Raw genomic sequence first — 23440 nt, 5'->3', positions numbered from 1 at the left:
TGACCCCCGACATCACGTTTAAGGTGTGATGGGTACAGTCTTTCCACCTGAGGACTTTGCAGTTAGGTGAGCTGATGTACGTGCTGATGCATTTTGCTTTATATGAATTCACTGGTCTTTGTCACATGACACTGAGTCCTAAATGTACACTGGTCTAACATCAATTTGATGATAAACTTGGACTTTGGTTCAAAATAGCCAAAGGAGCACACCTTGGTTTTTAAAATGTCTCAATGTTTTAATGAAAAATAACTGCTTTGTCTTCTGAGATATTTTCCAAATAAAAAGGCCCATAAGGGGCACCTGAGCGGCTCAGTTGGTTAAGCAACCGACACTTGGTTTCTGCTCGGGTCATGATCTCTGGGTCCTGAGATCGAGCCCTGTGTGGTCTTGGCGCTCAGCGTGGAGTTTGCTTTTCCCTCTCCCTCTGCTCCTCCCCCTGCTCTCTCTCTCTCTCCAATAAATAAATAAATAAAATCTTTTAAAAAGGCCTATAAGGTAAGAACACTGAAACCTCTTGCTATCAGAAACTGAACTACAGTCAGTACTTTTTAAAAGATAATTAAAACAACCTAAATTTGATTCACACTGATTATAAAGTCTCTTTTAAATATTTCCTCACAAACTTCAGATTATTTTTAATTCAACTCTCATTTTAAGGTAATTATAGATCCACATGCAGTTGTCAGAATAACACAGAGACACCACATATCCTTTACCCAGCATTCTCCAATTACATCTTGCAAAACAACAGCACGATACAGTCAAGTTACAGAATGCTTCTACCACCACAAGGATCCCTCCAGCTGCCCTTCTATAACCTCTCACCCCTCCCTGTTCTCACCCCTCACCCCTGGCCACCACTAATCTACTCTCCATTTCTATAATTTTGTCATTTCAAGAACAGTATATGAATGAAATCATGCAGTATATATTATTTGGGGATTGGCCTTTTTTTTTTTTTACTCAAGATAATTCCCCAAAGATTCAAAGACTCATTCTGTGGTATGGATATATCAGTTTGTTTAACCTTTCACCTCCTGAAGGATATCTGGGTGGTTTCCAGTCTGGGGCTACAATGAAACAAAGCTGCTATGAACATTTGCACACAGGTTTTGTGTGAACCTAAGTTTTCATTTCTCTGAGATAAATGCCCAAGAGTGTGATTGCTGGAACACAAAATAATTGCATGTATGGTTTTATAAGAAACTACCAAATGTTTTCTAGAATGGTTATACCATTTTGCATGCCCATCAGCCCAGTTTCTCCATGTCCTTACCAACATTTGGTGTTCTTTTATTCTTTTATTCTTTTTTTTTTATCCTAGCCTTTCTGATAGGTGTGTAGTAATATCTCATTGGGGTTTTAATTTGCATTTCCCTACCTAAGGATGTTGAATATCTTTCCATGTACTTACTTGCCATCTGTCTACCCTCTTCAGTAAAATGTCTCTTCATGTTTTTTGACCATTTTCTAATAGGATTGTTTGTTTTTGCTGTTGAGTTGGAATTATTTATATATTCTCTATATACTCATTCTTTATCAGATATATGGCTTGCAAATATAACTTGGGAGAAGATATTTGCAAGCCACATATCTATTCATCCTTTTATCAGGGTCTTTCACATGGCAGAAGGTTTTTGGGTTTTTTTTCCCTGATGTTAATGAGATCTATTTTATCAAATTTCCCTTTTATGGATTGTGCTTTTGTTATCAAGCCTAAGAACTCTGTTTAGCCCTAGATTCTAAAGATTTTTTCCTATGTTTTTTAAAGAGTGTCAAAGTTGTCCACTTTATATTTAAGTCTTTGACCCATTTGAGGTAAATTTTGTTTAAGTGGGGAGGTTCAGGTCAAGGTAAATTTTGTTTGTTTGTTTTTTTGTTTATGGATGTTCAATTGCTCCAGCACCATTTTTTGAAAAGGGTATTCTTCCTCCATTGAGTTGTTTTTGCACCTGTGTCAAAAATCAGTTGGGCATATTTGTGTGGGTATATTTCTGTGTTCTTTCCTTCTATTCCACTGATCTATATGCTTACTCCTCCATCAATACCACACTGTCTTTGATTACTATAACTATATAACAGGCCTTAACATAGGGTAAATTGATTCCTCCTTTTAGTCTTCCTTTTCACGTGATTTTACTATTCTAGGTCCTGTGCCTATGTAAATTTTAGAATACCCTTGTCTATATCTACAAAAACCTTGCTGGAATTGATAGGAATTGCATTAAACTTATAGATCAATTGGACAAGAATTAACATCTTAACTATGTTGAGTCTTTCCATCCATGAACATGATAAGTCCTTCCATTTATTTAGGCCTCCTTTGCTTTCTTTCAGGAGCATTTTGTAATTTTCATCACATAGAACCTATATATGTTTTATTAAGTTTATTTCTTTGGAGCAATTGTAAATGGTATTGGTTTTTAAATTTCTGTTTCCATGTGTTCATTGTTAGTATAGAGAAACGCGATTGGTTTTTGTGTATTGATCTTGTATATGTGACTTTGCCTAACTCACTTATTAGTTCAGGTTTTGCTTTTTGGTAGTTTTGGGAATTTTCTACACATAAAATCATATCATCTGAAAATAGGGAGAGTTTAATTTCTTCTTTTCAGAACTGTATGCTATTTATTTCTTCTCTCAGTTTTATTGCACTGGCTAGAACTTCCAACACTATGTTGAATAAGAGTGGTGAGTGTGGACATGCTTGCATGTTTCCAATTGTAAGAGGAAAGGTTTTCAAATCTTTACTGTTAAGTTTGATATGAGCTGTAGGTTTTTGTAAATGGTCTTTACCAATTTAAGGAGGTTACTTCTGTTCCTATTTTGCTGAGTTTTTTTTTTTTTAAACCATGAATGTATGTTGGATTTTATCAAATGCTTTTTCTGAGTTAACTTCTATGATCATATTTCATCTTTACCTGTTGATATGGTGAATTACATTGATTGATTTGACACCAATGTCAAGCCAGCCTTGCATATCTGGAATAAATCCTACTTTGTGGTATTGTATTATTCTGTAGAAATAGATATATATTGTTAGATTTGATGTGCTAAAATTTTGTTGAGGACTCTTGCTGTAAGGCTCCTCATGAGGACCTTCATGAGGTTTATGGTTGATAGGTTTCTTTTTCTCATCATGGTATCTTCCCTGCCAGGTAAGTATAGGTTTCTTCTTCTGTACTATTTTTGTATGGTTTATCGGGGAACAACTAGCCTCATAAAATTAGTTGGAGGGATTTCCCTCCTCTTCTATTTTTCTGGAAGAGAGTCTGTAAAATTTGTATTAATTCTTCTTTAAATGTTTAGTAGAATTGTCCAGTGAAACCATCTGGGACTTGAGATTTATTTTTGGAACTTTTAAATTATGAATTCGATGTCTTTAATATTTATAGGACTATTCAGGTTATCTATTTCATCTTGGTTGGATTTTGGTAGCTTATAGTTTTTAAGGATTTGTTTTATTTCTTCTAAGTTGTCAAACTTATGAGTGTAAAGTTGTTTGTAATATTCCCTTATTATCCTTTTAATGACTGCAGTTTTGTAGTATTATTTGGTTTCATGCCTGATGTTGATGATTTGTGATTCCTCTCCTTTTATTTAGGTCAGTCTTTCTAGAGATTTATTAGTTTTATTAATAAATTTTTTGGAAGAACCAGGTTTTGGTGCCATTTGTGGTTTTTCTGCTTCAATTTAACTGATTTCTGCTCTTTATTATTTCCTTCCTTCTGTTTGCTATGGGTTTATTTTCCTCTCCTTCTTCTAATTTCTTGTGGTAGGAAGTTAGATTATGAATTTGAGGCTTTCCTCTTTTTAATATAAGCATTTAGTGCTATAACTTTCCACCTCAACACTGTGATGGCTTTGTCCCACATATTTTGATATATTGTCTTGTCATTTTCTCTGAGTTTTATACTTTTAAAATATTTTTAAAATTTCGTTCAAGACTTCCTCTTGGCCCATGCATTATTTAGTAGTATACTTAATTTCTAAGTATTTGGAGATTTTTCTGTTGTCTTTCTGTTATTGATTTCTAGTTTGATTCCATTATCAACAGAAAACATGCTCTGTATGATTTCACAACTCTGTTTAAGTTATTAAGGTTTGTATTTTGACCCCAAATATTCTTTATTTTGGTTAATGTTCCATGAGTGCTTGAAAAGAATGTGTATTCTGCTGTGGTTGGGTAGAGTGTCCTATAAGTGTTATTTAGATCTTATCAGTTGATGATGTGGTTCAGTTCTTCTATAACCTTGCTGACTTTCTTTTTAGTAGTCTATTAGTTACTGACTGTGAAGTGTACAAGTCCCCAACTATAATTGTAGGTTTATCTATTTCTACTCCAGTTCTATTAGTTTTTGCTTCATGTATTTTGAAGCTCTGTAGTCTGGTCCAGACACATTTAGCATTGTTATGTCTTCCTGGTAGACTGATTCTTTTATTCCTATGTATTTCCCTTTTTTGTCTCTAGTAATAGTAATTTTCTTTGCTCTGAAGATGACTTTATCTGATATTGATATAGCCGCTCCTGATTTTTTTTAAAAAATAGTGTTTGCATAGTATATCTTTTCCCATCCTTTTACTTTTGATATATCTGTGTCATTGTATTTCAAGTGAAATTCTAGTAGTCAGCATATGGTTAGACTTTTTTTTTTAATACACTTGCCAATCTCTGTCTTTTAATTACTCTGCTCAGACCATTTACATTTAAGATAATTAGTGACATGTTAGGGCTTAAGTCTGCCAATTTATCTTTTTTTCCTGTTCATTTCCTCTGTGTCTTATTTCTTACATTCTTATGAATTACTTGTTAAATACATTCCCCCCACTATCTGAAAGTAGAACATTCCTACGAAACTTATCATAAACTGAAATGGTATAAAGCAAAGAAGCAATTACCAGTAATTTATATGGAAAAATGATTGCACATTCCCAGACCCAAAAATAATCCCTCCTAGGCTTTTCCGATACCTTAGGACACATCTTGCTAAGTGACACAGAAAATAAATGGAGATAAAGCACAGATGCTCACAGACACAGTTCAAAGATACGGAGGCTTCATGCTATGTTGCGGAGTGCGGTTCCTGGGGAAGGAGTTGGCAAGGCTGCTATCACTGCTCAGAGTGTGCCCTGTCTCAATAACAGCTCACTGCAAAACAAATGCTGGATGCTATGTTTGCTTTTTGCCTTTTTTCATAAAAGCGAAAATCCTGTTCAGCGATCTTTCAGTTAGCAAAAACAGGTGCTAATGCCAGTCTTTTGTAAAAGCAAAGTGGTGTGAAGCGAACTTTCAAAAAGTGGGGGATACCTGTATACATCTTTTCATTGTTTTCTTAATGGTTGCTCTGGGTGTCGTACTGTAAGTATGGAATTTATCACAGTCTACTGGTATCAGCATTTACCACTTCCAGTAAGATGTGGAAATCTTATTTCTAATTGGGTCCTTCCATACTTTTAAAATATAATTGGCTTGTTTCTTCAGCAACAGTGAGCTCTACATCAGACAATGCTATAATTTTTGCTTCAACTATCCAATATGACTTAATAATCTGATAATTAGGATACTCTATTATACTTACTCCTATTTTTACCCATTCTGATATTCTTTCCTTTTTGAAGTTTCAAGCCTTTTTCTGTTTTTGTTTTTTTTTCCTTTTTATTTAAAGAACTTCTCTAGCCATTTTTTACAAGTAGATTTGCTGGTAAAAAATTTGCATAGTTTTCCTTCATCTGAATATGTCTCTATAACCCCTTCATTCATTAAGGGCATTTTCACTGAATATAGAATCCTGGATTGACAGTTGTTTTCTTTCAGTACTTAAAAAATACTCTGCCACTTCCTCTGGCCACCATGATTTCATATGAGAAGTCTGTTGTCATTCAAATTGGCAATCTAAGCAATGTGCCCTTTTTCTCTGTTGCTATCAAGTTATTTTTCCCCTTGTCTAATTATGTTTATGATATGCCCTGCCATGGAGTGACTCGGGTTTGTCCTATTTGGAATCTGCTCAGCCTCTTGAATATGTATGTTTATGCCTTTCACTGATTTTAGGAAGTTTTCAGCCCATATATCTTTAAATATATATCTAGTCCTGCTCTCCCTCTCCTCTCCTGGGATGCTTGTGATATGAATGTTAGCTCTTCTGTTATCGCCCCACATGTCCCTGAGACCCTGTTCATTTTGTTCCAGTCTATTTTCTCTCTGCTGTTCAAATTGCGTAATTTCTATTGATCTGTCCTGGTGTTTACTGATTTTATCTTCTGTCATCTCCACTCTACTATTGAGCTGGTCCAGTGAGTTTCTATTTTGGTGACTGTATTTTCCAGTTCTATAATTTCCATTTGGCTCTGTTTAATAACTTCTATTTCTTTGCTGAGATTTTCTTTTTTTTTTTTTCGTTTGTTTCAAGAGAATTCCTAATTGCTTGTTGAAGCAATTTTGTAATTTCAACATCTGATTCATGTCAATATTGGCTTCTGTTGATTGTCTTTTCTCATTCATGTTGTGATTTTCCTGGTTTGAGGGATGACAAGGGGTTTTCTATTGTATTCCGGGCATTTTAGGTTTTACATTGTGAGACTCCAGATCCTATATAATCTTTTTCTTAGCCATCGGTCTCTGTGCTGAGGTATAGCATAAGGGCCAAGTGGGTGCGGGTGGGATGGAAGGTCATTTTCTCATTCAGCCCTGCTAAAACTGTGGAGGGTTAGTCTATTGTTCCATTGGTGTTTGTCTGGAGTAGGGAAGGTATTGTCACAAAGGTTTTCTGTTATGAGGCTATCCCTTTCCTGGCTGTTTGGCTAGAAGGGACAGGCTTTTCTTAGATTTTTTTTAAATTATTATTTTTGGTCTCTGCCTATTGTAGGTACAGGAAGGAGGCTTCTGGAGTGCTCCATTCAGACATATGGTGGGAATCAACAAGGAGACCCAGGGAACTCAGCTCCGTGTCTTTAGGTCAAGACAGCTCACCTTGCAGAGTCTTCCTATACTTGTGTGTTGGTTTACATGCAGGGTGTTTTAGTTGTAAGGAGGAGAATCTGATTGGAATGTGGCTACTCCCCATTGGCAGAATCAGATGTCCAGATAAATTTTTACATTCAAAACCACTCCAGTCTTCAATATCCATACATTTTCAAAGACAATTTTAAATAAATGCTCATCCCACTTTCTCTAACAATTTTTTCCTTCATAAGACCTCAGATATCCAAATATCACACTGCTCCTTGTTTATTTGGGAAGCAGCCTGAAGGGAGGTCTTGATCATTTTAAGCATCTTTGCTATTTAATGTTGCAGGCACAGTCACTAGACACCTATCTGAGGCTCTGGAGAATATTTCAATGCTACACTATTGGGAAGGGGGTGGAATCCAGACCCAGGCAATGGTCAAACAAGGGGAAGGTCCCTAGGAAAATCTGGCAATAAATTTTAAATAATTTAAAATTATTTAAAAAGATAAATTGAGATCTAAGTCATTCTTTCCTACCTTACCCTACAAAATGACCATGAACAAACATTCTCTAGATACACTTGTTCCTTGAACTACAATGTACTTCTTTCTCCCTCCAAACGTAAAGCTTATTATGGTGTTTCTTGCCCCTCAAATTGAAGTGTGGATATTAACTCTGATATAATTTTTCCTTCTCACTGTGTATTCTAGCTGGAATAAATTTTTCCTAATCCTGTGTTGTTCACTCCCTCAGAGATGCCCATCCAAATGCTTCTACCATCTGTACCTAAGATAGTACCAATGCCACTCCCTGCCCCCTTGAGCCAGGGGGTCTCCCCAGCACAGGCAGTGCCTCACAGACACCTGCCTTGCCGCTGCCCTCAGCCGGCCTCATGGGAGTCTGCTCTCCAGGGGAGGAGAAGCCCTGCATGGCAGATATAACAAAACAGTATGAGTAATGGCAGCTCTGCGTCCCAGGAGGTGTGATATTATTGCAGCCACAGCCACACCTTCAACCTAAATTGTTCCCTGGCCCTGTAGGGGGTGGTATGGTGGTAGCTGCAGTGCTTTGTACTGACAAATTTAAAGATGGCTAAGGGGAGGGGCCCCTGGGTGGCTCAGTCTTGATTTTGGCTCAGGTCATGATCTCAGGGTCGCAACATCAAGCCCCACATCAGGCTCTGCACTGAGCGTGGCACCTGCTTAAGATGCTCTCTCCCTCTCCCTCTGCCCTTCCCTCTCCTACTTGTGTGCTCTCCCTCTCTCTCTCTCTCTCTCTACAAAAAAATAAAAATAAAAAATAAATATGGCTAAAGAGAAACAGGATTTATTTTATTGAAATCTATTCTGGGAATTTTCCTAGAATGCTCCAACTAGAAGGACAACTTCTACCCCACTTCCTAAGGTCCTCCTTTAACACATCTTCCTTTTGTTCCACAATATTTATGCAGCAGGCAATGCTCAGAGCATTGAATATACAGCAGTGAGCAGAGATCATCCCTATCCTCATAAAGCTTACCTTCTAACCTGGGAGACAAGTTACCCCAATAGCTACCCCAATAATTATTTGATCAATTATAGTAAGAGCAACAAAAGATTTAGCAAGTAGTTTCAGTTTTCTTTGAATCTCAGCAAAAGCCATATTCTTCCAATGGTGTCAACACAGGTATCAAGCACAACACAGAATGTGCACAGAATAAGAAAAAAAGTAAACCAATGCAGTTATTTAGGAACTACTGAGCTTCTGAACTCAACATAATTATTTTATTGCCATGATTTTATCTGTGCCTCTTCATAAATGTTCTATACACTGGGGTTCCAAGGTCCTCAATAAAAGGCCAATACTATGATGAGTTTATAAAAATTAGAACAGAATTACTGTCAGCAAGCACTGTAAGGGAGACGAGGCTGCACCATGACCTCTGATGCACCTGCCCAGCTGCAGGCCCTACCTCCTTGTTTGTCCTGTCAGCTTGCACCAATGTCCCATTCAGGCAAGGTTCCACGTAGTGAAGCTCCTCATTATACTGCAAAGAGATGAAACAGCCAAGAGGATACACTTAATTAATCATTTGAGGGGTACCAGATAATTTAAGGATACATGCAAACAAACAAAAAAGCAACATAACTACAGGCTCAGTTCATTCACGTAGGTGACTTTCCCAATTGGTGCCCCTAGATAAAATTGTGCTTAAGTGCTAGATTTTCCTCTCTTGTTTGAGAGAGAAAGTTCTAGAGCATGTGCCGGTATATGGCAGTGTTAAGGGTATACACAGTTAACTGACAGTCCTTCAGGGGTGGCTCCAAACACTGGGGCTCTGTGGCCACGGCAGACAGTACATGATCCAGGTGAGATCTAAAGAGCACCCCAGACTTGGGCAAATATAGCTCCAGCTCCTGTTGTTGGTTTTCTGGAGTGCAAGGACCTGTGCATGAGTCACACATGAGTGACAACAGAATGCAGGAAAGGAGAAGCCTTGATGTTCCCCCGTCACTCTGGGAGGCTCTACGACTTCTGGTCAGAGCACTGCTCACGAGCGGTGGCACCCCCTACCACACAGGCCAATGTCAGCCTTCCCATTAGTTTTTATCCCAGAATACCTGGAATATGACCATTTGTTTTTGTCCAAAGCTCACAACAAGGAAGTGGAAACTTAAGCATGATTCTCTGCACTGTGGCTAGGCTGGGTCCTTCTAAAACACCAGTCAGGTCATGTCGCCTCCTGCCAACCCATTCACACTTTCCACTGCTCTGCAGATGATCCTTCCCAGGGTGTGGCAGGGCTCTGGACACTTGGCCCTGTTGACCTTTCCAACTTCACTCATACATTAGCCCTCCCAAGAAACTTAGCACTAGCCAGCCCTGATTCCCTTCCTGTCCTCTGAGATATCCCATCTTCTCCTCCCACACAGGGCCCTCTGCCTGGAGCTCTTGCTCTGGCCTCTCCCAGCTGACTCCTGTTCATCCTCTGGGTAAGCTCATTCCTGCCTCCTCTGGGAAGCAGCCTCTGGTGTAGCTGAGGCTCCTTTCCTGTAAACTCCCAAATTCTGACAGCTTGGTGCCCAGGTCTCTTCCCACAGGTGGGCCCCCATTGTCAGGGTCCATATCTGGTTCCTCGGTGTGCTCCCTGTGACAAGCACAGGCTGGGCCCACAGTCGGTGCCCAAAAACAATGTGTTCAATGAATGTCATCACATTTCCATTCCAGCTACCAAAAGCCCAGCCCAGAGCTCCAGAGAAAAGGAACCAGAACCATCTCTCACAGGTCCAGCTCTCAAGCAAAGCCTGGCTAAGGAGTTCAGACTTTAAGTGTGTGCACAGTGAGGACCATGGAGGGCTGTGCACAGGGAAGTGAGTGACTAAAGGGATGATCATGGGCCCACTGCTCTGGGCACACTGCAGGGACAGACTGAAGAGGGCCAGACACGCAGCTGACCCAGCAGTGACAGAGACACATCCTGTTTCAGTGCCGAAGTGCTTGCTAAGCAGGCAGGAGCAGTGATAATGACATCAGCAACTCACTGTTACTGAGCACTCACTTCATCTAGGCACAGGCTAGACTTCATTCATGGCATACCTCAACCTCATGTGGTAAGCGCTTCCAACCACACCTTTACAGACGAGGAAACCAAGGCAGAGCAAGGATGATCAACTTGCCCAAAGTCCCCAGGGAGTCCACAAGGGGTGGAGTCCAGATTCAAACCCAGGCAGTCTGACCTCACAGCCAATCACCTCGGGCCCTCAAAGCCCCCAATTTCTCCTCTCTGGCCCCCAAAGCCTCTGTGCTTCTCATCAGTCAGACTTTTGCTCCCCCTTTAATCTTTGTTCTTAGTCATGCAGAGCATTTGAAAAAAATTACAGCTCAATGGTCATAGAGCTTAGATCTCCTCTGAAGTGGCGCAGAGGAAAAACACGTTTATGTGATTCTGAAATCAGCTATTAACAAATGGGAGCATGACTTTCAGTCAACAAATGGAACACCATCTGAGGACTCAGGAAGCAATTCATAGTCCAACCTGAAGAAGAGCTCCTCCAACATTCTCAGGCCATATTGGACTGACGCTGGAAGTTGCTGGAAAAAGCAGCCATTCCCCTGTCCTCCTCCTCCCTCGCTGACTGAGTTGCTCAGGGGAGACAAGATGCCCATTCCTAAAGCCAGAAGCATAAGCAGTCTTAGCCAATCACAGCCATCCCATCCTCCTCGGCTGGCTGCATGCTTTCCTACCCTGTCTTGAAGCTAGAGGTGGTCACGTGATCCATTCCCAGCCAACAAAATATAAAGGAGTCATTTTCTGGACAGTTTCCGTGAATTTTTTTTTTCTTCTTGCCATTAAAGGGAAACTCTTCTCTACCCACTGCCTTCCTTCCCACTTGGGATGCACTGCACAGCTGCAGCAGTCATTTTGCAACCATGAGGTGATAGGATTAAGGATGGAGAGCAAAGTGCAGGAAGATGGAGCCAGTGTGGGTCTTTGATGACACTGCTGAAGCATCATGTACCAAACATGCAGCTGCCCTGCTCCACGTCCATGAGATCATGAGATGCCCGTATGCTGAAGCAGCCTTTATTCAGTTGTTCTGTACCTTGTACTCCCAAGGTTCCCAATTCCATTTGCCAGGAAAATTTTGAGCTTTATCTACATTCTGCCTAATACACATTATCAATATTGATTCCTATCGGGTTGCGTAGTCTGAGGTGAGAGTCAGGACGCTTGGGTCCACGTTCTGCCTCTGCCATGTACTCCCTGTGTGGCCTTGGGAAAGTCACTGAACCTCAGGTCCTGCATTCTTTATGCATAAGAAGGTGCTAATTCATCTTCCATTTATCCTCCAGGGGCTTCTGTGAGGATCCAATGAGGCAACAGACTTGAAATTGCTTTGCTAGTGCGAAGGCCTGCACACGTGGGGGGCTGCCGAGGGGGCTAGAAAGTAAAGAAGACCAAGATGTTCTTGCCCTCATCAGGGAGGAACATGTGCAGTAATCAAAACCATGCTCCCCATCACTGTGTGAGCCATGGCCACAGTGGAGGAATCTGCTCTTCTGAACCCCCGCCAGCTTGTTAGTGGCATCATCCAAGCTTGCAGTTGACTAATTTCCCTTGACTGCATCAGGATAAAGCTATGCTGAGCAATCTGGTCTGTATCACCAAAGGGAGTTGGGCTCAGCCATCCATGTGAGTGAACGGTACACACCAGGCGGCTGTGCCAAGGAGGCCCATTGGGTGTGCAAGCTCACCACGCTGCCTGGTGCTCCTCCCTAGGGGAACACCAAGGGCACCCCGCATGTGAAACTGTTTCGAAGCTCCCAGTAGCTCTCCGTTTGGAAACCTTCCAGTTTCTACATCTTAATGGATGTTCCCTAGATTTCTACTTTGTGAAACAATAATGTGGGATGACCATATCAATTCACAACTGAAGATCTGGTCACCGCTAGCCCTAAGATACAGCGGTCCGATAAACAGCTCTCCTTCATCCCTCCTTAAACAAGCAGATATCAGTCATCTAAAGAAGAACAGGAAGCAGTGCACACCATCATCGTTGGCCAGGGGGAATTTTCTTCCACCATCTGAGTTTGCTGCCTCTCACTACCAGGAATGAATCTTAGAGAGGGACTCAGCCATCTCCCTCTCCACCCCGAAGTGGGTAGTCCTTCCTGTAAATTTCTGGGAAATGGAAAGAGTCTCCTAGCAGGATAGGTGAGGGCCCAAGCAGCCCTGGAGATGGTCCAGCCAGCCCACCAACCACTTGGTAAGAAGATGGACAAAGAATTTTCACCCCTTAAAGAGCTAGGACTGCCACATGATAACCGTCTGTCTCCTTCTCCCTTTCTCCGTCCTGGTTGGCTCTCCTCTTCTGATTCACACAAGGGTAGAGCAGTAGAGCTAAAGCAATGGAGGCAGACAGGCCTGGGTTCAAATCCTGACTCTGCCACACACCACCTGGGTAACCTTGGGGCTCTCCGCTCTCTGAGTCTCAGTGTTTGTGTTGGGGAAATGAGAACTGTAACTGAACTTCTCTTGTGAAGTCACTGTGAGGATGAAATGAGGTAATTCTGTTAAGAATCAGCATAGAACTGGGCATGTAAGAAAGAGAAAGAAGGCATCTGGAGGCACGTGCACAAGGAAGAAAGAAAATCTATATGCGAGTATCATGTATGCTACCTAGAGAGAGAGACCAACAAGCATGCCCTCCACCTGGAGTCAACATTTGCTAAGTAGCCAGGGGGTGGTGAGGATAGGGGTCACGTGCCCTGGACCCCCTCTGGAGAGCACGGACTCTCCCTTCATGGGATAGATATGCTACACCAATAGGCTCATGGGACTATCTAAAAACCCAAGACAGAAACCATCAGGGTGCATGGTTGTACACTGTCCCACTCCATGCCACACTATGAACCTTCTCAGTGACCAGGGTCCTCGGCAGACATGGAGCCAAGACAATGCAGCCAACTTACTACCAAATCCCCTCCCAGGAAGGCATCTGCCTTGGAGCCCTTTGGTCCTTTGTTTGCCCACTGAATAGCAACTAAGCGCCTGCTATGTCCAGGGACATAAAACACTGACTAAATTTGCACATGACCATCACTGGAGAGTGATCATGACCCACTTTTTCTTACTTTTATCCGTAAGAGAATATGCTCATTAAATCTAAAGATAATGGCTGTTTTCCCTTTTCATGATAAAAAGTGCTCATCTAGGATGCTGCCATGGTCCATCCGAAAAACAAAAACAGGCTTGGGGTAAACCCATGATCTTCTTCAGGCGTTAGACTACATCCCACCCTTCTCTTCTCTCGGGAACTGTCCTTCCCTTTCTCCCATGCCAACCACACAACTCTGCATTCTGACAGCAAGGACACATCGCCATCTGCCTTTTCCTTCCTTCTGTGAAATCCTTGTAACCATTCCCTACATCTACCGTTTTAAGGACTCAGCAAAATCCGCAATGGGAATTTTAATGATGATCTAAAATAGGAAATCCAAGCTTTAACTTTCATTAAATGAATGGCCAGAACGTGTTGGAGAAAGATCCAAACACAAAGAATAAATGGGTTGGGCTCGCCCACCAAGGCTCACACAAGCTTTGGCGTTTGTGTAGAATTGTGTCACATGCTGGCTCATGTAAATCGAAGCCTAGAGTCCAAGAGTGAAAATCAGCTGACTCTGGACTCTGGATGATAGTGAGAACTCAACCCTACTTCATGTTGAAAGCTGGACTTGAGGATGAAAGCAATGGAGCTTTCAGGCCTAACAGAAGAAGACCGTTAGTTGCCTAAAAAAGAGGATGAGGGGAGACCTAACTAAGAAGGAGAATATTTAGGGGGGCATCCCCACATGTCACCCTACAGCTGACCCTCATGTCCTCCACTGCCTCTAGATGAAGTCCCAGTTGTTCTATATGGCTGACCAGACTTGCTGGGTCTGGCCTGCCTCTCTCAATCCAGCCCCATTCTTTTTATCATCAACCACCTCCCCACCCACTGCACCTCCCACATTCACCCTCAACTCCAATAAGTCCAGACAATGAACTCCTTTCAGTCAATCCCCACCAGGCCTGTACTTCCTGGGGGTGGGGGAGAAGTGACTACTACCTGCAAATAGCACCTTCCTCCTATAGATTCCCCCCGAGTCATCACTCCTTTCAAGAAGCCATCACTGAGTCCCCAGCTGGTTACTTGCCCTCCCTGCCCCCTCCAAGACTGTACTGCTCCCACTCTGCTGTGAGCACCTGCTTCCCACTTATCCCCACACCCAACACTCACACACACAAAACCTCCAGGTCCACAGCAGGGGGCAACCTGTCTTCCTTATTTACAGAGGCAGCCCTAGTACAATACTTAATTCTTAGCACTGAATAGAATTTGTTAAATGAATAATCAGAACAAAGAAATGAAAAGCAAAGTCATAGAGAAGATTACAGAGGGAAAAGAAGAGAAACAAAGCCTAGACAAAAAAAATTGACACAGAGGAAAAAACAAAAGAATCTCCACCCCTTTCAAAAAAACAGATAAACAGAAAGTAAATGAAGTAAGTGGGTACGTTTTAGGGAATCCTAAGTTCCACACACACACAAAAAAAAATAGAATTAAAATGCTGGCACACTCATGCAATGCAAGAAAGCAATGTAGAATTACTAGAACTCCATTAAATATTTATATGGTTTTATCGGTGCGCTTTTGATTAAACAACCTTTAGAATGAAAATGTGGAGGGCTTATGTACGAAGCAGATGAACCCACAATATTTTCACCAACAGAGGCATCCCAGGGATCTTCTACATTACAAAAGCTTCTTGTGTAATTTGAAACACGACTGGACGTAATTAGTAGTACAGAACAAATGAGCACTGCAAAAAAATACCATCCTCATACTTTTAATACGGAATCGATTACTTTAAAAAGCAAATCCATAGCAGACAAAGCACTGGAGAAACAGTTCTAAAGAAAATCCTGCAAATTGAAACCAGGGCACCAGAAAGTTCTGGGTTGAACTAACAAATGATGCTCTTCTCTATTCAGCTCTGCACAAACACAGGCTGCAGGAGGCATTTAAATTGATTTAATAATATCAGTCCAGTTAATACTGTGTTCATTTAATGCATGGCTTAGGCTTCTGTAAAATCATTTTTCAAATTTCAGCATCGACAGAATTAGCACCCTCATTTTTATGATAATATTGTTAATTTAATGCATGGCTTGTAGTTAGACTTCAAAGCAAATCAGAAAAATATGCCTTTTCTCTTGTCAGTGACATCTCTCTTCATGCACCAGTGGTTTGACCTTAAATTTTAACTTCGGCTGCACAAAATCACTCTCATATTTCTTCTATTCTTCTATAATTCGATCATTTAGTTCATCAGTCTTAGATTTTGCAATACCCTGCCCATGAAAGCTAAAACAGTTTTTAACATTATCATTTCATGTTTATTCTCCGGAAAGATCTGAATTGGAAGCTTTTCAGTATAATATATAAGATGCATTTAGCCAGTGAGCTTCATACAAACATGCAAACATGCAAAAATGACTGAAATGGCCAAGGAAAGGCTTTTCCACTATTTACCCCCCTCTCCTCCCCTCCCTATTAGGGCCCTGAAAACCAAACAGCAATGATGAAGTAGATTTGTATAAACAAATACCTACAACAAACAAGGGCTTCCACCATGGTAAAACAAGAATGTATTCTTTACTTTCTCCCTAAAACTCTGAAATGTCTCCTCACACATCTACCCAGCCAGCAGGAGAAAACTGACTGTAATGAAGGGTGAAATGATAATGTCCTCTCCCGTAAATGGAATCCAGCCGACAAGAACAATGCACTCAAACAGATTTGCAGGGCATTCTGGATGGAGCTTCAGACCTCCCATCCCCCTGGACTTACAAGAACCTGCAGTGGGGTCTCCCTCTAGATGGAGGCAAGTAACCATTTTAAATAGACGGAAAAACTTACATACACCATATTACTAACTAGAGCAATGTTGCCAGTGTAGAAATATAAGGTAATGGAGAAAAAAAACACCACCATGATGTGGCAAGGCATCATTGGTGAAACATACTCAGTGTTGAGAGGGACAGTTCCAGGGAATACACATGGAGATCCATCAATTATCAATCCACTATTTAGAACCCTCAAAGTGTTGGTGTAATGGACTGAATGTGTCTACCTCCGCCCCCCAACTGCATGTTGAAGCCTTATCCCACAGTGTGGTGGTATTTGGAGATGGGGCCTTTGGGAGGTGATTAGGGCTAGGTGAGGTCATGATGGTCCAGCCTCATGATGGGATTAGTGCCTGCATAAGGGGAGACATGACAGAGCTTGCTCCCTCTCTCTTTCTCTCTCCATGAGCACACATCCTCACAGAAACCAAACCCTCCTGGACCTTGAGCTTGGACTTTCCAGCCTCTACGACTAAGAAAATAATTTTCTGTATGTCAGCCACCCAGTTTGTTATTTTGTTACAGCAGATGGAGCTAATACAGGCATACCTTGTTTTATTGTGTTCACAGATACTATGTTTATTTTTTTACAAGGTTACTTCTTAAAGGTTTCTGGCAACTCTCTGCAGAGCAAGTCTATCAGCACCATTTTTTCAACCGTGTTTGCTAACTTTGTGTCTCTCTGTCACATTTTGGTAATTCTCACAATATTTCAACCTTTTTCATTATTATATTTGTTATGGTGCTCTGGGATCATCACTTAAAAGCTCAGATGATGATTAGCATTTTTTAGCAATAAAGTATTTTAAAATTAAGGCACAGACATTGTCTTTTAGACAAAATGCTATTGCACACTTACAGACTACAGTATAGCGCAAACATAACTTTTATATGCACTGGTAAACCAAAAACTTCGTTTGTCTTACTTTATCGCAATACCCGCTAAATTCCGGTGGTCTGGTCCCAAAGCTGCCATATCTCCAAGGTATGCCTGTACACTTTCTAAGTGTGTAAACATTATAACATCCTACTTAATGGACATTCTCATAATACCTACGTATGTGCATACCCTTTGGGGCAGCAATTTCACTTCTAGATACTGTTCGATAGAAGCATACCCAACCCTGCAAAAATACAGGCCCAAGTCCACTCTCTGCAGCACTCTCGAGTGGAAAAGAGACCCATAACAGCATGATGCCCAGCAAAGGAGGACTGGTTAAATAATTAATGTCAGCTAGAGGTGATGAAATGCTCTGCTCTTCAAATATACTTGCTTACCGATATGAGTATAGAAGCAAGTTGCTGAATATTGTGGAAAATAGGATTCTATTGCTGTGCAAAAATTATGTATGTTCATATACATGGAAAAACTTGGAACAATATGTGGCAAACAGCAAGGAAATAGGAACTTTTTGGAATTGTTTAAAATTTTCATATACGTTGCTTATAATAAAACAATCAACGTGTAAAAGTTACTGTTAATCAGTGGTTCCTTTTATCACCTTGGGCTTTCAATATAAATTTATGAACAAATTTGATCCATTCTCTTACCCATTAGGGGGACAGAGTTCATGATTTTACTATAGAGGCTTCAAATAAAAAAAGTTCAGAGTATCTTTCTATTCATCAAAATAATTATGTAAATAGTCTCAAAGCTGATCATTTATGTTGAAAACTAACAAGCAGATGTACAGTGAGGGTTAATGGGACCTCTAATGGGTGTCTTTATATAAGGGGACAATTTGGGGTAAAAAAAATATTTTTTCCCCTTAACTATTCTAAAATAAATAGCATGTCTACTTTCAATTATCTTAATCGCTCTGTCTTCATTATTGAGTTGACACTGTTTGTATATCTTAATGAACTTACAAAGATTATTTCAATCGATTGGTTTTGTTAACAGAACAATAAATCCTGACCGATAAAGGATCCACAATGTAATTAGTTAGCACTTCTTATTATGCTAATTTCTGATACTTCTGTAATGAGTAATTAAAGATTAATAAGAAAGATAGTCCCAAATTAGTGGCTTCTTATCTGCGAATGCTTCGGGATGTGTCGGGGATCAAGCTACATTTGCATATTCACGAGGAGACCGTATATTTGCATATTCGCGAGGAGACTGGAAACTAGAGTAACTTTGCTTGATTTAGAAACCCTAAGTTCTGTCTCAAAGTATCCCTGAAAGAACCCTGCCCTGGGGCCATCCAGTTTCAGGGCAAGACAGTGGAGCAGCTAACTTGTCTCTTCACTTCTGCTCACGAAGCATAAGGAGGTAAAGCCAGACAGTTTCTGAGTTCTTCCTGGGCCACTTTTTCTGGCTATGTGACCTCAAGCTGGTGGCTTCTACCTTGCGGGGCCTCTGTCTCCACGCCACATGGCACAGAGCTGGGGTGAAACCCCAACAAGATCATCCACATCGGACACTTAGGAGGAGTGGGCAAGGCGGCTGTAGGGATTCTTCTTTCAACACGTATTTAAACTCTTACTCTTTCCCAGGCACTGTCCCAGGCACTGGGTCTAGTGAATAAATAAACAATAAATAAATAACCCCTACTCCCATGGAATTTCTTGTTCTCTTTCTCTTCCTTTTCTTCTTCAGGGCTTTTTGAAATTGGAAGCTATAAATCATGGGTGCTCTGCAGCTGCGTCTTCTTGCTCAGTCTCCTCAGAAGCACGCAGGCAGGACACTAATTCAAGCAATCCCAATGCAATATAAATCCCAATGCAATATAAATCCAAAGTATCGTGATGACGCACTCTGCTCGGGAGCCTGGGGAAGCCACACGGACCAACACGCTTGGAGCCCGTCTGCGCTGCTCTTCAAATAACACCCCTGCCTTCACATCCTGCCCTCGGTGCGGGCCTCCTGGGCCCGGGCTCAGGTAATTCTGGCAGCAGCTCGGTGGGTGATGCGATTACTCAAGCTTCCGCTGGTGGGCTCATGGCTCAGACTGATGTGGTTTGCCCCAGGATGTGCAGCTAGCTATATGTGGCAGAAGTAGGGTTCAAAACTAGGTCCCGACCCCAAAGCGCCAGGTCCATCGCCCTTGCACGCTGCCCCGGCTGCCTGCTGTAGCCACTTGGTGTCCTAGGTAGAGGTGATGCGGCAAAGCACAGTTGACCACCGGGCAGGAGCACCTGGTTAATTACTCAGGGAAAAGAAGCGGGCTCATTGTGGCTCTAATCTTTAGGGAGAGTAGGAGGGACATCACACCACAGAACTGGGGAGAAGAGGAAAAAGAACTGGAGATGGAAACCAGAATTAGTGTTCCTTTCCAGGGCATGTTACTGCCCTACTGGGGTCTTGGGTCTCCCACGTCCCTGCTCTTGGACCTCAGGCAAGTCACTGACCCTCTCAAGCCCAGCAGCTCCACCTGAGAAAATGCGGAAACCACCTTCCACCTCCTAGAGCTGCCGTGAGGAACAAAGAAATGCAAATACAAAGAGTAAGCAAATGGCATTCAGTAGGTACTTAATAAATGCCACTTTGGTTTCCGAAGCCGAGATCAAGTGTTCTGTGAGCCTTAGACAGCTCTCCACAGTTTAGTTGTTTTAGCATCATGATTATTATTACTATCATTGTCATCAGACTAATCTAGCTTAAAGTTAATTTCCACTAGCCATTTAAGGAACATCTTGCAAGGTCTACTTCCCCAAGGTTCCAAAAAGGTTGGCTCCCAGGAAAACCAAATCTGGTGCTACTCTGCCAGGTGGCCATGCCTGAGTGCGTGGTACAGAGAGGAAATATGCTCCACTGCTTTCCCAGACTCTGAAAGCCTTTCCAACATCCTGATTCCGTGAACCCCCATGGGACTCACCGGTTCTCATCTGGGGTGGGATGTGTGTACAAAAGCAATGAGAATGTGAACCAGTTGCTGCTAAAAGAGCAGATGGACCCAAAGTGCAGAGAAAGCACAAAACAGATGCACTCACAGCAATTATGTTGAAAAAGTCATCATCCCCCAGCGTATCCAGAATAGATGAGACGGTTTGCTTTGCAATAGTGAGACGCAGTCCTTTCATGCTGCCACTGACATCCACTAAAATGACCACGTCTTTCGGAGAAGTCGCTGCCTGGATGTACCTAGGTCAGGGGAAAATTAAGTAAAAATGAAGTAAAAATGAACCTCTTCACAAGTTCTCTCTTTAAAACGTAACGAAGAGGTTTGACCATTTCCTACCATTTTCGGTTCCTGCAGTCAAAGGCAATGACTCCATTCTCATCTGGTTCCCATTTAATCCCTAGAAGAAAAATGGAGTTATGAGAAACCCAGAAACTTCAAATATTTATTCATAGCATTTCAAGGCTGCTCTGCTTTGCTGATGAACAGACAGGGTGAAAAATCACATGCAACGACCAGCCCTGGAGCTCATCACATGCTCCATTGCCACCTCTGGGAAGGTGCTTTCGTGTTGTAACACCATAGCGAACATGGCCTTAGCTCAGTTGCTCAAGGCCTGCTGGAGAGTGGGGACATCCTCAGTAACGTGCTATCTGTCAACAAAGGACGTGACTCCAGCCCCTTCCCGTGGCCAATGGTCATTTCTCACTGTCCAGCAAGTTGTTGGACCTGGTAGCATCATTCACAGACTTCTGGGCAGAGTCAGGCCATGTAACTGGGTCTGGGCAAAGCAATGTGTGTAGCATGGTGGGTAGAAAGCCTCGATACATTTCCATCCCAGAATATACGCAGGTCTGTTTTCCCCTCACTTCTGTATTTATAATCAGGGATACTGGCCTGGCTTTCCACACTGAGATGGAAAAAAAATGGCCATAATTATGCTGTGTTACAAAGTTTGAATTTCAGGCTTTGAAGCCTGGGGAGTTTTCCCCATGTGTAAGATGGGATCCCATATCCTTCGTCTTGTGGTTTGCAGACTGGTTGGGATACGTCCAAGGTTGACATTCTCTATTTATAACTTGGTTGTTAAGAATAAAATTTCATTTAAAAAGAAAAGTGGTTGCTGCCTGAAAATAAGATAGCGAATCATTGTTTTCAACCATCAGTGCTGCTCAGGGATGGAGGATTTAAAATACAGACTTTAGAGTGAAGAAAATAAAAACAGAAAAATGACTTTCACAGGAGGAAATCCTGACTCAGATGGTAGCACTGGGAGTCTCCTGTCCAATTACTGATGGCCAGGTTTCAGGACCCTGCCGAAATAATAATAGTATGTGCTTGAGATAACACCCCCAAATTAGTACTCAGAAAACCATGAGATGGCAGTTTGCTACCCAGAGAATCATTTTATTATGTTCTCCTTGTACCTACATGTCCCACCTACAAATGGGCCAATTTAAAGAGTTTCCTGTACCAAATCAGAAACCAGAAGTATGAGAATCGAAGGTCATTAGGCAACGAAGACAAAATAAATCTGACATGCTATTGTACACTAAGGGACAAGAACACAGTTTATTTAAAAATAAGAAATACACTGCTTTGTATAAAGCCAAGTACAGTTAGGGTAGCATGGTCTTAACACATAGTGAAATTATATCCATGGTGAGGCTAGGTAATGTTCCAATATCAAAAGCATTGGTTTGAACCCAAATAAAGAGATTTTTTTTTTTTTAATGAGTTGACCCATGGTAGACCTTCAGCGGATGTTTGTTTCTTGAATTGAATTGTGGTGAGTGTTCTTAGACCAGGACTGTGCCCGATCCTGCTCCGCCCCTCCCCACTCTTCCATCCTTCCTCCCCATCACAGCCCCATCCCTGTGTGCTCCACGAGACAAGAAAAGGTGCAATTCTTTTTTTATAGTCCCAGCTTTCAGGCTAGGGCCTGGGGGCGGGGGGGAGGGATTAAAGACACTTAACGCCCTCCTTCTGGTTTGAGATCATTCCCCTGCACATGGGCATGTAACTCCTCCCAGGCACTGCTGTACTTGGTGCTTTTTGAAAAGCTGACATGAAATTTGTCTGTTGGGAAACCTGGTAAAGGATACAATTCCAGAGGAAAGTGGAACAGACAGGACAACCCCAGAGCCTTTTGCCTATTCATCACAATATTCATCAAACTCCAGTACTCTGCCAGTCAATGGACAGAGCAGTGACTGGGAAACATGGACCTGGCCCTTGCCTGCCCTCAGGAGGCCTCACGTCAGCAGGGAAGCTGGCACATGATAAGAAATCACATGCACCAGAGATGTCACAAAGATGAAGTGCCTGAGGCTATGGTAGTGTGCAAAAGGTGATCCCAATCTCTAATAGGAAGAAGGATCTTCTTCCAATGAGAGCAGAAGGATGGTATATTAGTTTTCTAGAGCTGATGTAACAAAAGTCCTACAAATTGGGTGGGTTAACAGGAAAGAACTCTCTCACAGTTCTGGAGGATAGAAGTCTAAAATCAAGGTGTTGGTGGGCCACATTCCCTCTAAAGCTCTAGAGAGGAAATTTTTCTCACCTCTTCTCAGCTTCTGTTGGCTCCCAGCAATCCTTGGTGCTCCTTGACTTGTAGCTGCATCACCTCAATCTCTGTCTCTGTCTTCCTTCTGTCTTCGTCCTCTCCTCTTATAAGGACATCAGTCATATTGGATTTAGGGCCTGCCCTAATTCAGTGTGATCTCATCCCAACTTATTTAATTACATTTGCAAAGACCCCTATTTCCAAGTCAGGTCACATACTGAGGCTCCAGGTGGACATAAATAATTTGGGGGAGACACGACTCAATCCACTGCAGATGGGTAGGACTTATAAAACAAAAGTAAGTGGTGGCCACAGGGTGAATAAGAATACCCCACGCATACAGAACGACATGTGCAAAGGTCCTAAGGTTGAAAAGAGCATGTCAAGTTCAAGGAACTGGAGAAATTCTGGTGTGGCTGTGCATAGAGAATGTCTAGGACAGAGGAAAGGAGCCTGGGTGGCAGTAGAAACCATGAGACTTGAGGCCCTTCCTGGTAAGGACTTGAGGTACACATTGAGTGGGGATGAAGACCCTACCTTGAGACAGTTCTAGGCATAGCTGTCTAAGGTGGAACAATAAAGGTCACACCTTGACTCAAGTCAGGACTGGATGGGCCCTGAGGGGCCATCTTGCCCAAACCTGACTC

The 23440-nt window shown here is 42.0% G+C and overlaps 1 protein-coding gene across 11 annotated transcripts in view; it reads right to left on the bottom strand.

The window, feature by feature from the left end:
- Positions 1-23440, bottom strand: part of CACNA2D3 (calcium voltage-gated channel auxiliary subunit alpha2delta 3) — a 960286-nt gene that overhangs the window by 452688 nt on the left and 484158 nt on the right. For all 11 annotated transcript variants that reach the window (XR_004300377.1, XM_032411506.1, XM_032411505.1 and 8 more), the window contains 3 exons: positions 20567-20627; positions 20319-20469; positions 8904-8978 (listed from right to left, as the gene is read on the bottom strand). Coding sequence is in view for 10 of the 11 variants with exons in the window: in XM_032411506.1 (XP_032267397.1) it covers positions 8904-8978; positions 20319-20469; positions 20567-20627 (287 nt within the window). In the remaining variant the exon portion in view is untranslated. The remainder of the gene's footprint in view (positions 1-8903; positions 8979-20318; positions 20470-20566; positions 20628-23440) is intronic.

The sequence above is a fragment of the Phoca vitulina genome, unplaced genomic scaffold (assembly GCF_004348235.1).
Source record: "Phoca vitulina isolate PV1807 unplaced genomic scaffold, GSC_HSeal_1.0 scaffold13, whole genome shotgun sequence".
Classification (NCBI taxonomy): Eukaryota; Metazoa; Chordata; class Mammalia; order Carnivora; family Phocidae; genus Phoca; species Phoca vitulina.
The sequence above is the reverse complement of the archived record's forward strand: the minus strand, read 5'-3'. Positions and strand labels throughout refer to the sequence as shown.